Raw genomic sequence first — 14,864 nt, forward strand, 5'->3', positions numbered from 1 at the left:
AATAAAAACAGTAGCTTGGCTGGGAGTGTCGTTGCCATCAAGAATCATATTACCGGCCTTCTTGATACCGCAATAACGGCAACTACTGAAAATATGTACTCCACGCTAAAAACGGTGACATCCGATATATCTACTGACCTGCGCAACATAAATGACGAAATTAGTCATTTAAATCAATTATCAATTGACACAGCGGCAAGTTGCGCGATGAATTCAAATCCAATGCTGGGGCTGGACATCCTCGATGAATTAAAGTCTTTGTCCGCAAATATATTGACAAATAAAAATACGTCGGATCCACCATCAATAGAATATCCAAGTTTGGAAGCCGAATTGAATAATAAAATTGCTGAAGTGTCAGGATGGCGCCTACTTGGAAGCAGAAAAGTTTGGAAAGCCGATTGGACGCAATATGACATACGCAAAAGCTATCACAAAAGGCAGCAAAATATGGCCGATAAAGCGAAAAAGCGTAGAAAGCGGAGAATCAGGAACTCTAACAAAAATTGTAATAAGAACAACATCAACAACAACGACGTGAACATTAATCACCATTGCCATAATAATGTCCCATCCAAAATTCATCACAAAGTAAGCAAACAACAGAATAACAATCGCGGAAATTTCACCTTCAATAATAGCCAGGAAAGGAATCATCAACTTCCTCCTGACAGAGAGCTTCTTGCGGCAGCGAAACATCATTTCTCTAGACCGCCAACAAATTATCGACCAACCATGCAGTTTAAAAGACGAGAAATTTTAAACCCATATCCGGCGAGGGAGGCGCCCCGGCAGTCCGTTGCAGTACCACCACCGAACTGGACGACGGAAGGATCCTCAACTGGTGGATCTTGTGAAGCATGCGGTGCATGCCGGCATTCGTGTTTTCAACGGAATTGACGGACCCCTCAGAGGCAGAAAATAATTCAATTCAACCCGGTGAAGCTAATCAGCACTTGGTAACAAATAATAATGACAATTCACCATATGGTTTAACAGACTTAAATAACGAACTACCAATAATTACTTCTGAAACACAGCCAACTGAAATTTTAATCTATTGTCAAAACTTTAATCGTATGAAAAGTACTTTTAAAATTAATGAAATTCATAAAAATATATTAAGTTCATCGTACTCAATCATATTGGGTACAGAAACAAGTTGGAATGATGATGTGAAAAGTGAAGAAATTTTTGGTAGCAATTACAACGTATTTCGCAATGATCGTGACTTATTTTTGACACAAAGAAGATCGGGCGGAGGAGTCGTCGTTGCAATATCATCAAATTTCAGTTCTGAAATCATTGCTTCACCTAAATTTAAAGAATTTGAGCATGTGTGGGTTAAATCAAATATTGGTAATGAAACTCATATTTTTGTATCAGTTTACTTTCCCCCAGATCAGGCTTGTAAGTCAACATACGAGAGTTTTTTCCTGATAGCAGAAGAAATCATAACTCAACTTCCTCCCGAAAACAAGGTGCATATTTATGGCGATTTCAATCAACGTAATGCAGATTTCATTCCTGATTTTGAAAACGTTTTTGTTGGAGATAATGAAACTTTGCAATTTATTTTTGACAAAACTGCATCCTTAGGCCTTAATCAAATAAATCACGTAAAAAATAAACAAAACTGTTACCTAGATTTTTTATTGACAAATATGCATGAAGATTTCTGTGTAAGTGAGTCAATTTCACCATTATGGAAAAATGAAGCGTTTCACACGGCAATAGAATATTCTATGTTTATGCATATTTATCATACTCCTCACGAATATGTGTATGAGAATATTTTCGATTATAGTAGAGCCAATTATACCAATATTAGACTAAAATTAGATAACGCAAATTGGCAATCTGTTTTGAGAAATCAAAATAATATTGAATGTGCAATAGAAATCTTTTACAATTTATTGTGGGAAACCATTAGGGAGGAAGTACCTGTTAAGAAGAGACGAAGGAATCACAACTCAAAAAATCCAATTTGGTTCAACAAACAAATCATAAATTTGAAAAATCGAAAACAAAAAGCTCACAAAGTTTACAGAAGATATAAAAAACCAGACGATTTAGAAAAATATTTGGTTATTTGCGACCAACTCAATTTAGCCATTTCTACAGCACTTACCGAGTACAACATAAAAACTGAAAATGAAATAAAGTCATGTCCGAAGAATTTTTTCAATTACGTTAAAACAAAACTCAAATCGTGCAACTTTCCATCAACAATGACTTTGGATGAAAAAGTAGGAAATAATTCTGAAGATATTTGCAATCTTTTCGCAAAATTTTTTCAAGAAAATTATTCAACATTTTCGGAAAACGATCGAGATTATTCTTACTTTTCACATTTTGCTGACTTTCCGAGTGATGTTGGCGTTAATTCTATAAATGTTCAAGACATTTTGTTTGGTCTTAAAAATTTGGACGCCACTAAAGGATCAGGGCCCGATGAAATTCCACCCGGTTTCATAAAAAACTTAGCAACTGAACTCACAACTCCATTATTTTGGTTATTCAATATGTCTCTTCAAACTGGCCAATTTCCAAAGGTATGGAAAAAATCATTCCTCATACCAATATATAAATCAGGTAAGAAATCGGACATTCGAAATTATCGCGGTATTGCTATTATGTCATGTATTCCAAAACTTTTCGAGTCAATTGTAAACAAAAATATGTTTGCCCAAATAAAAAATCGTATAACAAACGCTCAACACGGCTTTTTCAAAGGTCGTTCGACCACTACGAACCTTCTGGAATTTGTAAGTTACTCACTGAGTGCAATGGATAAAGGTTACTTCGTAGAAGCTCTTTACACTGACTTTAGTAAAGCATTTGATAAACTGGACATTCCAATGTTGACTTTCAAGCTTGAAAAAATGGGAATCGAAATGAGTCTCCTTAAGTGGATCAAGTCCTATTTAAACGACCGTCAGCAAATAGTAAAATTCAATGGGAAAAGATCAAATCCAATATATGTTACATCTGGAGTACCTCAAGGCTCACACTTAGGCCCTCTTCTTTTTATTTTATATGTTAATGACGTTTCTTATATTCTAAACAAACTGAGGGTCCTTATATATGCTGACGATATGAAGCTATTTTTAGAAATAAAGAATGATGACAATCATAATGTTTTTAAGAATGAGATACAAATTTTCTACACGTGGTGCTGCAAAAGTTTATTGGAATTGAATATAAAAAAATGTAACCTCATAAGTTATAGCAGAAAACGAACCACACCAAATATGTCTATTGTTTTAGGAAACGAACATTTAAAAAAATGTGATAAAATAAGAGACTTAGGAGTTATCTTAGACTCAAAACTATCATTTGTAGATCACTATAATGCAATAATTCATAGAGCAGGAAATATGCTCAATTTCATAAAACGATTTGGCCAACACTTTCGTGATCCTTACACATTAAAAATACTATATGTTGCATATGTAAGATCAATATTAGAATATTGTAGTATTGTTTGGTCACCTTATACAAAAAAACATGAAGAACGTATAGAATCGATACAAAAGCAGTTTTTATTATACGCACTACGTAATTTAGGCTGGTCAGTACTTCCTCTACCTTCATATGAATCACGATGCATGCTTATCAATATGAAATCACTGAAAGTGCGTCGTGATTATGCTATGGTTTCTTTTGTTAACGATATTGTTTCACAGCGCATTGATTCTGCTGATATACTTTCAAAACTGAATTTTTATACTCCAACTCGTCACTTGCGCAATCGTTACTTGTTCACAGTAGGTCATCATCGCACGAATTACGCTAAATTTAGTCCGATGAATCAGATGATGGCTATATATAATCAGCATTGTGAAATGATTGATGTTAACATGTCTCGAGCAAAACTGAAAAAATACTTTTTTGATGTACAAAACTATAGTAACTGAGGAATGAATTATGAATCGAGTATACTCAACAAATTTATAATATATAAACATATAGATATTAAGAACACAATGTAATTTAGAATGGTCTACAAAATGCTTGACGTCAAATAAATAAATAAATAAATAAATTAGGGTCTTAGCTGCTTAGCGCTGAATTACGGTAGGTACTTTCAGTCCAAAACCGTAGCGTTACCTCTTGGCGCCTTTGGCAAACCTCTATTTTCGCGCCCTCTACACAAACAAACTAGAAAACTCAAAAGGATTTTTTTTTCAAATTCTATCTTTACTCTTGAAAAAATAGTCACACAAATCCTCCTAAGTATTATTACAGCACTTAAAAATCATCTTAAAATCTATTAAATAATGGACTTTTGGTTAAATTTCTGCTAGAGGCCTGAACTTTTTGTTTACGAAAATTGTCCTTGTGTCATTCGATATCACAAAAAAAATCTTAGACGCTATTATCAAAAAAACTAAATGGGTTCATAGAAATGACACAAACAATTTAATTGTCTTCAGCGAGAACGTAAAAGAAATTTGTTAGTACACAATAAATCATGCAAAATTACGGTAAGTTCAAACGTTTGTGGGTCGCTGTAGAATATTCCTTCAAACAAGTTTAAGACAATTAGTTTTACAAGATTCTTTGAGAACCCTGTTTAGAATTCTGTATGAATTATAACAACAAACATAATTTTCAAATAATAATGCTAAGAGTTGTTTCTAGTTTTCTGCCACAATTTACAGTAAGATTCCTGTTCGGAATTGTGCTTGAATCATTTCCAAAATTGTATTGGATCAATACTCAGGATTCTATGAAAATATCTGTCGAGATTTTGTTGGAATGTAGTCTGCAACTCAAATAAGTTATGTTTGAAAGAATTGGCTGTCACACAGCAAATTTTATTCAAGTTCAATAAAGTTCAGTTTGGGTTCATTCACAAATTTCATAACGCCAAAAATGGCCATTTTTGACACTCACCCATCCCCTCGTAAGGCTTTTTGTATTAATATTTAACAAATTTTGTATGATCCGTAACGGCACGAGGACACCCACCCACCCCCTTCAGCGTTATGAAATTTGTGAATGGGCCCTTTGGCTTGTTAATTAGTGAAAAAGACGTGGGAGAGGAACGGATTCTTGTAATTCTTGTTAAACAAATCATGATTTTTTCTAATCAAATTAGTTATTCCAAATTAGATTTATGTGTAAACAATTCTGGTAATTAAAAATTTGTGTACAGCCTAGCTGTTCAACTAACTCTTTTTAAATTCATAATCGCAACAAAAAGCAGGAAAAGTTTGGTTGCCATAGACCTGCCTCCTGGCGCCGGATGATTCTACAGCAGGAGATTCTCATTTGACACATTCCTGCATGCGCATCAGTTTGTTTTGATTTGATTGTGACGACAATTCAGTTAAAAACATCAATAATTCGCGACTACGAAGCTGCTGATGTTTTCTTCGGTTTTCTGTGAGAGAAAACAAGGAGAGCGATATATTTTTGCTTTTTTTTCACGCACACGATGACAGTTAGGTTTTCCGTTAGTGAGAGTGCTTTGTGGGATCTCTGTTTGCTTCGTAGTGAGTAATTATCGCTGAGACCGGCCCACTATTTACACTTAGTCTTTTAAAATGTTTAAATTTATGCTTACTTGAAAGCTCCTGTGGAGTAAGTAAAGAAACTGTATTTGGTTTGTCAAATTGATGGACTCTTCGGTAGTTACAATCAAAACAGTTTTTGAGGTCCCCTCGATTTTTGACAATTTTTGCCGCACTCAAACTGGCATAACTCAAAAATGTCTTCAACAATCCCTTCACAATAACATGGTTTTGGACAGAGAAAACATAGGAACTTCATTTGGAAAAATAAAAATATTTGGCGGCCATATTGAATTTGGCCGCCATTAGGATTTTATCAGAAAAATTGAATTTTCATGGTGTTCGCAACCACCGATTCTAAAAGTCATCACTGGAAAGCTGAGCTAGTTTTACACAAAATATGAAAAAAACCAGAGGTGTATGTTTTTCTTATCAAAAGCTATTCTCGGCTTACTCATGAGGGTTTACAAAAGAGTTTACTTCCCCCCTAAAGGTTTTTGAACCGACCGAAAATCCAACCAAGACACCTGTACCCGCGGACTTTACCACTAGGCATAAGAAGGCCCCATTCTGTCACCCTGAATTGGGATATTTTTGAGCGCCTATCCCCACCCTTCCTTGGAACGTCTTTTGTACCGGCATTTGGTCTAGATCGAACCACCGTGCGCCGGTTCGGCTGCCTTTCCATTCGAGCGCGCGAAACGAGAATCTCTTGAACTTGACAGTGAATTAGCACGGCTTGGCAGTACGGTAGCTAGGTATGGGTGACGGACGAAGGCGGCGACGATGGCGCAAATCTCCACATGCGGAGGTAACCTTGGCAATTGCTACCGATCGCCATACTGTGGTTGCTTAGATTTCCATAAGTTGCTCGCAATTTGCATACGATCCGCTCAGAGACTGCGCGATCGTTGCTCAGGTGGTTGATCGAGAAGAGTCACCGACTGACCGATTGACTGCTGCGTCTATGTGTGTGGGCGGTTGTTTTGCCGTTGATCACTCACATTTTCATTCATTACCGGGTTATTTCTGTCCGGGGAAATTGTTCGATTCCGGGCACGTTCGAAGCGAGGGAGATGCACCTTATCGGACATGTGTACGTGCTTCGACCGGCTAGTTTTTCGATTATGTCCGTACACGACTCGTGGCTATTACTAAACAGTTAGCTCGGAAACGTGTTTGATGTTTGATTTCGGAATCTAGTAGGTATTGGGACGCGACTCGATCAGCTGTTTGCTTTACGGCCGTTGTTTATAAAGAAATGACGAAAGCGCCATTGATGAGTTTTGGGTTATTAGAAAATTCATCTAGTTATTCTTTCATGGATTTTCCTTGGAATCTTATAAAAGTTTTCGATCAGGATAATTGTATTTGATTGATTGAATTATTAATATTTCGAATTTATTCTAGAGATTCAATCAGGAATTCAATCACAGATTATTCCATGAATTTCTCAAGGAAGTGGTCCAGGAATACATCTAGTCCCTTAAAAAATTTCGTTTAGGACCCTGTTCACGCAAATTCGGTTATAACCTACACATTTATATTAGATTGGTCAGACTGTAATGCAATCGTAATTTCTCATGAAATTGATGGGTACTCAGAAGATTTCATGTACTTTCATCACCAAAGCTAATCATTATGTATACTAACATCCAATGATAGGTGATTGATCGCTCTCCTATTGCTTATTAGGGTGCTTCAAAACATCATTTTTGCTCCACACCTTAGCATTAGAGCTATGTTTATGTTCCAAGATACATTCGACAGCTACAACTTTGCCGAATACCGTATTCAAATCGGACGTCTCTGTAATCGGTTACTGAATTATCCAAACGGAAATTCTTCAATAGTGTTCATTCATATTCTGAACAGGCAACATGGCTGCATCTAGCGCGAAAGATAGCGCTCACAAATAGTACCTAAATTACTGCATAAATCCAGAGATGCCTGCATAGCAGTTCAACTGCTATTATTATAGCCAATTTCTAATCAATACAAAAATCAATAACTAATTACTGAGACGTCCGATGTGAAAACGGTCTTCGGAAAAGTAGCAGCTGACGAATGTATCCAACAGTATCGGAGTACCTCTAACCCTCAAGAGCATGTGGACAAACGCTATGATCGATTAAATTATTTGCTTGCTTTTCCCATACTAATTCCCATACAAAATTTGAAGGGCAGTTTAAGTTCTCATCCATATGAGCTCAAATTTTGGGAGGACAATCAGAATTTCATCTTAAATCGAATGAGCTGTGTGAAGCAAAAATGATTTTTGAACCACTCTAATGCTTATTATTAAAATACACTACAGTTACAGGGCTGTTACAACAGGCGCGAATTTCGCGATTCTCGCGGATTTGTAGCGGATTTGGCCAACCAAGCGCGAAAATCGCGGGTGAATAAAATTCTGTCGCAAAAATCGCGGATTTCCCAAATCATGCAACAAAAATTGCAGTTATTTACATACAGTCATGATTTCATAATTAGAAAATTTCTATTTAAAACAAAAAATTCATGTTTCTTTTTGAGAGCACTAAAGTTCAGTTAGTATAGTCACTGATACCGAAAATGTTGTTCAGGGAAATATAAAAAACAGTAACATGTTATTTGTAAACCATTCTCATTTTATTTGAAGTCATATTTCTCGAGGGTTGCTAGGCAATCAAGAGATCGTTCTTCCCTAAATTCTTAATGACACTAATCTAAATTTTTTATTTGTGTTTACGGCGATCGATAGGTTTTTGGTTAAATAGGTTAAACTGGAAATAGAAAATTTTCATTTCTTTCTCGTTAAAAATCTTAGAAAATGGCGCTCATTTGGCTTGGTTTTTCAAATACCTGAAATCAGACATGAATGAATATAATATATCAAGACATTAAACCATGTAGGAATTTGTGGCACTCTGGCTGAGTTTTGGCGCTGCAGTCATAGTTGGTTACCCTATGAAATCTTATCATCAATAGAAAAGTTTAAAACAATATATAGTTCCGCAGTCAAATTAAGAGTTTTGTCAGTGAAGAGCATTGTAAATTTAGAAGATAAAAATTACTTGAAGTTAATAGAAAGCAACACTGAAAATTGTATGTATAATTAATGCAATAGTGGATGTAAATATAACTAAATAAAACCTTTTGCAGTTTAAGCTGTTCACCATAAAACCGTTTTACGATCTGCTTTGAAAACCAGTACAACGATTGAATCACCACCAGAACACATCAGTTAAAAAGTTAGCATCTGTTGAAATCGCCAAATTTATAAATTTGTAACTCTGGAAGAATTTTTTTTTACTTAAACGTTTATTTAACAGGCTCAAGCGGGTGGAAGAAATTGTTGAACACCGATGAGTGAAGAAAAATTTAAACACACTTAGAAAAAATCATTGAAATTTATGTCATATATGCCCGACATATTGAAGCAAGTAAAATTAGGTAAACTTAAGTCACAAATTACGTAACTTTCCGTCATAATGGACGAAAGATTATTCGAATCACAAATTTTTTTTAGTCACGTTGGATGTAATTTTACAAGAATAACGTATTTTTAATTTATAATGCCATCAAACTTACGTTACGTACGTAATATTAGTTTCTTCTTAGTGTGCAGTACTATGACAAATTTGGTGATAATAAAATTGAAGATATTTAGAGTTTTCTGTCAAAATTCCATGCGTTTTGCTCAAAGGAGAACAAAGTTTTAGCATGTTAAAGTTGAACATTCTATATGAAAATCGGCTTTCACTACTATTATTCTGAACACAGCTGTATGTACCAGTGTTGCATTTGAACGTGTTCAGTTTGCGTTCCAGTTCAATTTTTTGAAAGAGAGATCAAGTAGGCTTGAACAATTTGAAAAATTTGAACTCAGAAGAGCTGAAAAGTGGACGCGAAAGGAAAATTGTTTCATGGCGGATTAAAAACAAATTTAAAAGTAGAAAGATTTTCGGCTGAAAGATTGCTGTGAGGGACATTTAAGGTTCCATACATTGTGCGTGATATGGGCTCAACATAGTTTAAAGAAGGGTTTTTTTTTTTGGTTTTGTGCTTCAAAGTGCATTTTAAGGTGAACGGGCATGTATAGTCCAATGTACTGCCAATGACTAATGAATATTACTGAAAAAAAAAAAATGTATTGCTGTTTGCATTTGAGATGCAAATATTGAGTAAACGTCCTCCAAATGCGGTAACACAAAGTAATCAAAAAACACTTAGCAACGATTACATAAATCACCGTCGCCCTAGCAAGCAGTGTTGCCACATTATTTTCAAATTTCATCTGTGTTTTAGGTTGAAAAATTTTTTTTATCTTAAATCAACCTCCAAAAATCTTGGTAAAAATCTGTGTTGCGCAAAAATTTGAAATTTAACTTTTTATTTCAAAAAGAACCTTTACAAACTAATTATGGCTGTTCTTGGCATGTCAACAAGTTATTCTACTAAAACTAAGAAGAAAATGCATAATTGTTCCTAAAAATTTAAAATTCTAAAGAATTCAAGAAAAAATAATCAGAGTAATGGCATTTTTTCTCAATATCTTCCACATTCATGTCCCAAACTTGTGTAATATCCTAAAATCTTTATCTAAAAAACCTGTGATCTTTGAGCACAGATATTTGTAGGCAAGAAAAAGTAATAATATATGTAGTTACAGATAACAGGTATGTGGCATCACTGCTAGTAGGAAAAATCTATCTTTGACATCGCATTTCTTATGAATAATCTTACCGCGTTTGGTGTTTCCGCATTTGATATTTGCATTTCACACGCACACAGAAATTACAATTCATAAAAACAAATTTGTTAAAAATATTAAATTATCACAACAATCTTAAGTATTTTTACCTCAAATTGATTGAATATTAGGACTTGAAGTTTTATAAAAATAAAAACAGTCCACATCTCATAAATAAAACAATATTTTTGCAACATTATTTTCTTAAACAATATGATGGTGTTTGCCTATCCATGTATTGCATGAAAAAAATACACTATTGACGATCTAATTTTATTAATGGCAATCTTTTCGCTCTCGATAATATAACCACTTGAAATATAGTGTGAACTTAGATGAGAGAAAATTGTAAAATTAATGTGTACGTTTTTCTTCTTAAGTTATCATTAATAACTTCATTTTGCATCTCCTATTGTATGCAAAGATCATATCGAATTGTGTTAAGTATAGTTGCAAACTAGGCCTCCTCTCTGCTTGTAGTGATGCTACCATTTATTGAATTGCACGATTTTCTACAAAAAAATATATTGAAATGTTGATGACAAATACATTTCGAGTGACATTGTTGAATACGATTTTTAAGATTTTTCTACAACTTGTTCTGCTCAATGGTAGAAACTTTAAGATAAGGCGAAAATATTCACTTTAAGTACCATTAAAAACTAGTTGTTGGTCATGCACGTTTTCGCATTTTTTTATAATGAATAGTAAAGATGTCAATGAAACAGATATTTTTCGGCGCGGATTGGTGTTTCTAGGCGCGGATCGAATTTCTCCAGTCGCGATTTTCGCGGATACGATTTTAAGATTTTTGTAACAGCCCTGCAGTTAATAACCGATCGACAGTTAAAGCAGTGAACCCGATCGAGTCTAGTTTATTATAATCCAGAAATACCGTGATCGGTTAAGTGAACAGTTTACAATGCATTACAGTGGTTTGATCCAAATACAGTCAGGATTTGTAGTTTGAGATAAATTGAAGTAAAATGAAACTTTATGTACCAGTTCTCCGTCAAATAAACAACATGCCCCTTCAACAATTTTCTTGATCAATTTCTCCAAGAACTCAACCAGTGTATTTGCCACAAACTTTTCTTTTTAATTTTTTTTAGAATTTCGAACAGGAGTTGTTCTAAGAATATCTCGTGAGATTTCTCCAGGCATTACGTCAGGAATTTACCTCGGAATTTCTCCAGGGCTTTTTCCAATGAATTGTTGCCAAGGACGTTTTTTTGCGTTATGTTCAAACTGACAAAGAAGAATTCTCAGCTTAGTGCTCATATGAGTACTTCACAATAGCCCTTCAAGAACTACTAACACATCCCTTTCAAGCACTTTTTCAGCGACAAAACCATTTAGCCTGCCTCTTTCTCCACCTGCAACCCTGTACTTTGTCTTGTTAGAGAAGATCATCAAACCTACCATCACTGTTCGCCTCTTCAGAAGAACGAAAGTTTCCCTTCGCGTCATGAACTCCAGGAGCATAAGCGACCGTGTGGTAGTGCCGTTCCACTGGGCGCGAATGAATTATTGCATAATCAATTTTTGGAGAATCTAGAAAAAATACTGCAGAAATTACTCGTTGGAGAGACTATTGAAGTAACATATTTATTAATGTTTGCCCTTTACTGGCATATACCAGATTTGCTGGTATGTCTGAAACATAGTGGCTCGGTAGCTTAGTTGGTAAAGCGCTCGTTTAGCATACAAGAATCCTGGGTTCAAATCCCAGCTGAGCACATGGATTTTTTTCATAATATCACCCATAATTTGTCCATCTTTATTACGCGTAATGAGTTAATTAAAATAATGCATTTATCTTGTCGCATGCTCGTTTGTTTCGGTATCAAAGAAAAATATGAATATCTCAATGAGTTCGCAATTTGGTCTCTATGATAGCAGAAACAGTTTTCAATTTGCCTTCACTGACCGCACAAATAGTTTTCAATTATTTTGATTTCATGAGAACATTTTTCTGCTCTCAGTTTCGATATTATAACCGACGATATTTTAAAACGACCGAAATGACAACAAACTGAGTTATTAAATTCTACAACATCAAAATTAGTTTTCAATATGATGTCAAGCTTTGCTAGGGTAGACGATGTAATAACTGAATAAATTAGTGGAAAAATCGCTGGATAAAACCCTGGGAGAATTTTCCGAGCAATCCCTGTGAAAAGTTCAAGAGGTATCAGCGTTAAACTTCCTGAGGGAAATCCTGGAGGAATTCCTCAAAATATCTTATGAAATTACCAGACGATCCTTGGAGGAGTGCTTGTATTTCTGAGGAATTCTTTGGGGGAATCATTGAAAGAAGCTCTTCCTCGAGGAATCTTTGAAGGAATTCCAGAACAACCTGTGAACGAGTGGCGTGTAAATCTCTGGCGACTCAAGAATGTACTCCAGGCTTCTTTGCAATGATTCTGATTGATCTTGTTTACTCGTGAGATGTTTCTAGAGATTTCCATGGAATTTCTCCAAGATTTCACAAATCATCTTCTTTTATGGTATTTTTAAAACTCCTTTCTATCAGAAATTACAAAACAATAACTTCAATGCATTTCTGCATTCTATTTCTCTAAAAAAAATTTGAACATTCTTGGTGCCACTCATTACAGGATTGTCAGGAGTAATTTCTAATAAAATATGTTGAGAAATTTCTGAAGGTCACCCAAAGAGAGGAGGATGATTATGAATTTTTTTATGAAATTGTTTCTAAACCAAATACCTAGAGGTATTTGTACTGTGGTTACAAGCAATCAAGAAGGAATACCTAAAAAAATAGTGAATGAATAGAATGAGGATTTCTTAAAAAGTTTGGAATGGATGGATTATTCGTGCCCAAGATGGCCACTGGCAGATTATGTGGGACACACATAACAAATGCTCATTCAATTTTGACTCCACGTCAGTATATCTTCTTCCTTTCAAAATTCCGTGGCACAAAAAAGAATCATTTGCGATTCAACATTGAACCGAAATAGCATTAGACTCGAGAACACGCAGTGCGGTTTTTCCTATTTTGCTCATTACCTACTGGGCAGTGGGCACTGCAACGGAGAATACAAGTTGCATTGCATGCAGGAGTAGAAGCCCGTCAAATTTATTTACACCTCAGTGGAAGGACACTATGGTCAGCAACGGTCGTGCAAGTATCTAACAAGGTACTCGACAATTAATGCTGAGAGATACAAGATACAGATAAATCCAATTTGAGTGGGTACTATCTTGAATGTGCATGCATGAGGATGCAAAGTAGAGCCTGCAATGCATAATGTAACTTACATTATGTATTATTTATTACAATATGTAAGAAGTTTAAAAATTCCATCTCCCACTCTTGTGATAAAAAAAACCGTCAACGAAAATGCTGAAAATTTCACTGAACATTATTTTTAATCATGAGGATTGTAATGAAGATATCATAGATTGGATTTTCTATCTCTTCTGTAATTTGAATCACCATAGTACACACCATTGGGTATAAACAGGCCTGTTCCATAGACACGTTCCTCACTATTTGGGAAATTTGTGTCATTAAGTTAGTACCTATCAGTGTTTTATCACAGAACGTATGGAAGTTACACATTTCAAAATGTTTAGTTAATAGCCAACAGAGTTCACCATAGACTAACTCAATTCTTATTCCTTTCCTCTCCCAGGATATCGCACCGAAGGTCACGCCCCGTTTGCCGAAGAAAGCGAAACCGTCGACCAGCGCAGAGCAAGGACCCAGCACCAGCGCCAAGAAGAAACCGAAGAAACTGCGCAAACCCCACCTGGAGATCGAATATGAAGTGGAAACCGCACCAACGAGGCATCGGTTACATAAATGAGGTACGACCGCCACCACCAACTGGTCACTATGTTAATTCTTTAAGAGTTCAGTGGATATATTTTTATGTGCGGAAAGAACACACAGAAATGTTATTTCCGAATTGCAAAACAAAGTAATAAAGTTCGAGAGGAAAGACAGCAAAAAAAAAAAACACCGAGTAAGATCGTGACATTTAATTCAGCAATTTACAAAACGACGATGCTTGATTCCGAAAGTCACGGTTGGAGGTATAAAAGTTCTTACGAGATGACATGGCACGTCACGTTTCGCATATCAGTCCCATATGCCCCAGGAATCGGGCATCAATGAGACTGACGTGCAATCAACAGATACGACACTGATGAGGAGGGCTTTTTTCAGGCGAAGGATAATTACGGTAATTAGCGCAATTTTTGCTTCTCTCTTACGATTTGCGCGCGAGAATGTTGAGCTGTATCGTGTGCTGAAATTGATGTATCGGTTGAAGGTCAAGTCGAGGGACGGACGACGCGTTGTCGATGTCCAGGGCTGGTAAGTAGGTCTCTTTTTAGAGATTTGATCACTGTTTTAACGCTTGATTTATCATGGTAGGTTTCTTAATTTTTTTTCGATCAAAATGGTCCTTAAAGTAACTTTTTTCCCTTTCACATTTCGCAGTGACTTTTTGTACAAATTCTAATGATCTGTTCAGAATGTTTCTCCTGAAAAATTTTAGGGGCTCCTTCAGTGATCTCTCCAGAAATTGCTTCAGAGATTCCGTCAATTCTCTCAGCAATTTGTCCAAAAA

The 14,864-nt window shown here is 35.5% G+C and overlaps 1 protein-coding gene across 1 annotated transcript in view; it reads left to right on the forward strand.

The window, feature by feature from the left end:
* LOC5574723 (protein MAK16 homolog A) overlaps positions 1-14,249 on the forward strand; it is a 41,829-nt gene extending 27,580 nt beyond the window's left edge. The window contains exon 3 of the mRNA XM_001655255.2: positions 13,923-14,249. Coding sequence (XP_001655305.2) covers positions 13,923-14,096 — 174 coding nt within the window. The 3' untranslated portion in view covers positions 14,097-14,249. The remainder of the gene's footprint in view (positions 1-13,922) is intronic.
* The last annotated feature ends 615 nt before the right edge of the window (positions 14,250-14,864 follow it).

This window comes from Aedes aegypti, chromosome 1 (assembly GCF_002204515.2).
Source record: "Aedes aegypti strain LVP_AGWG chromosome 1, AaegL5.0 Primary Assembly, whole genome shotgun sequence".
NCBI classification, from domain to species: Eukaryota; Metazoa; Arthropoda; class Insecta; order Diptera; family Culicidae; genus Aedes; species Aedes aegypti.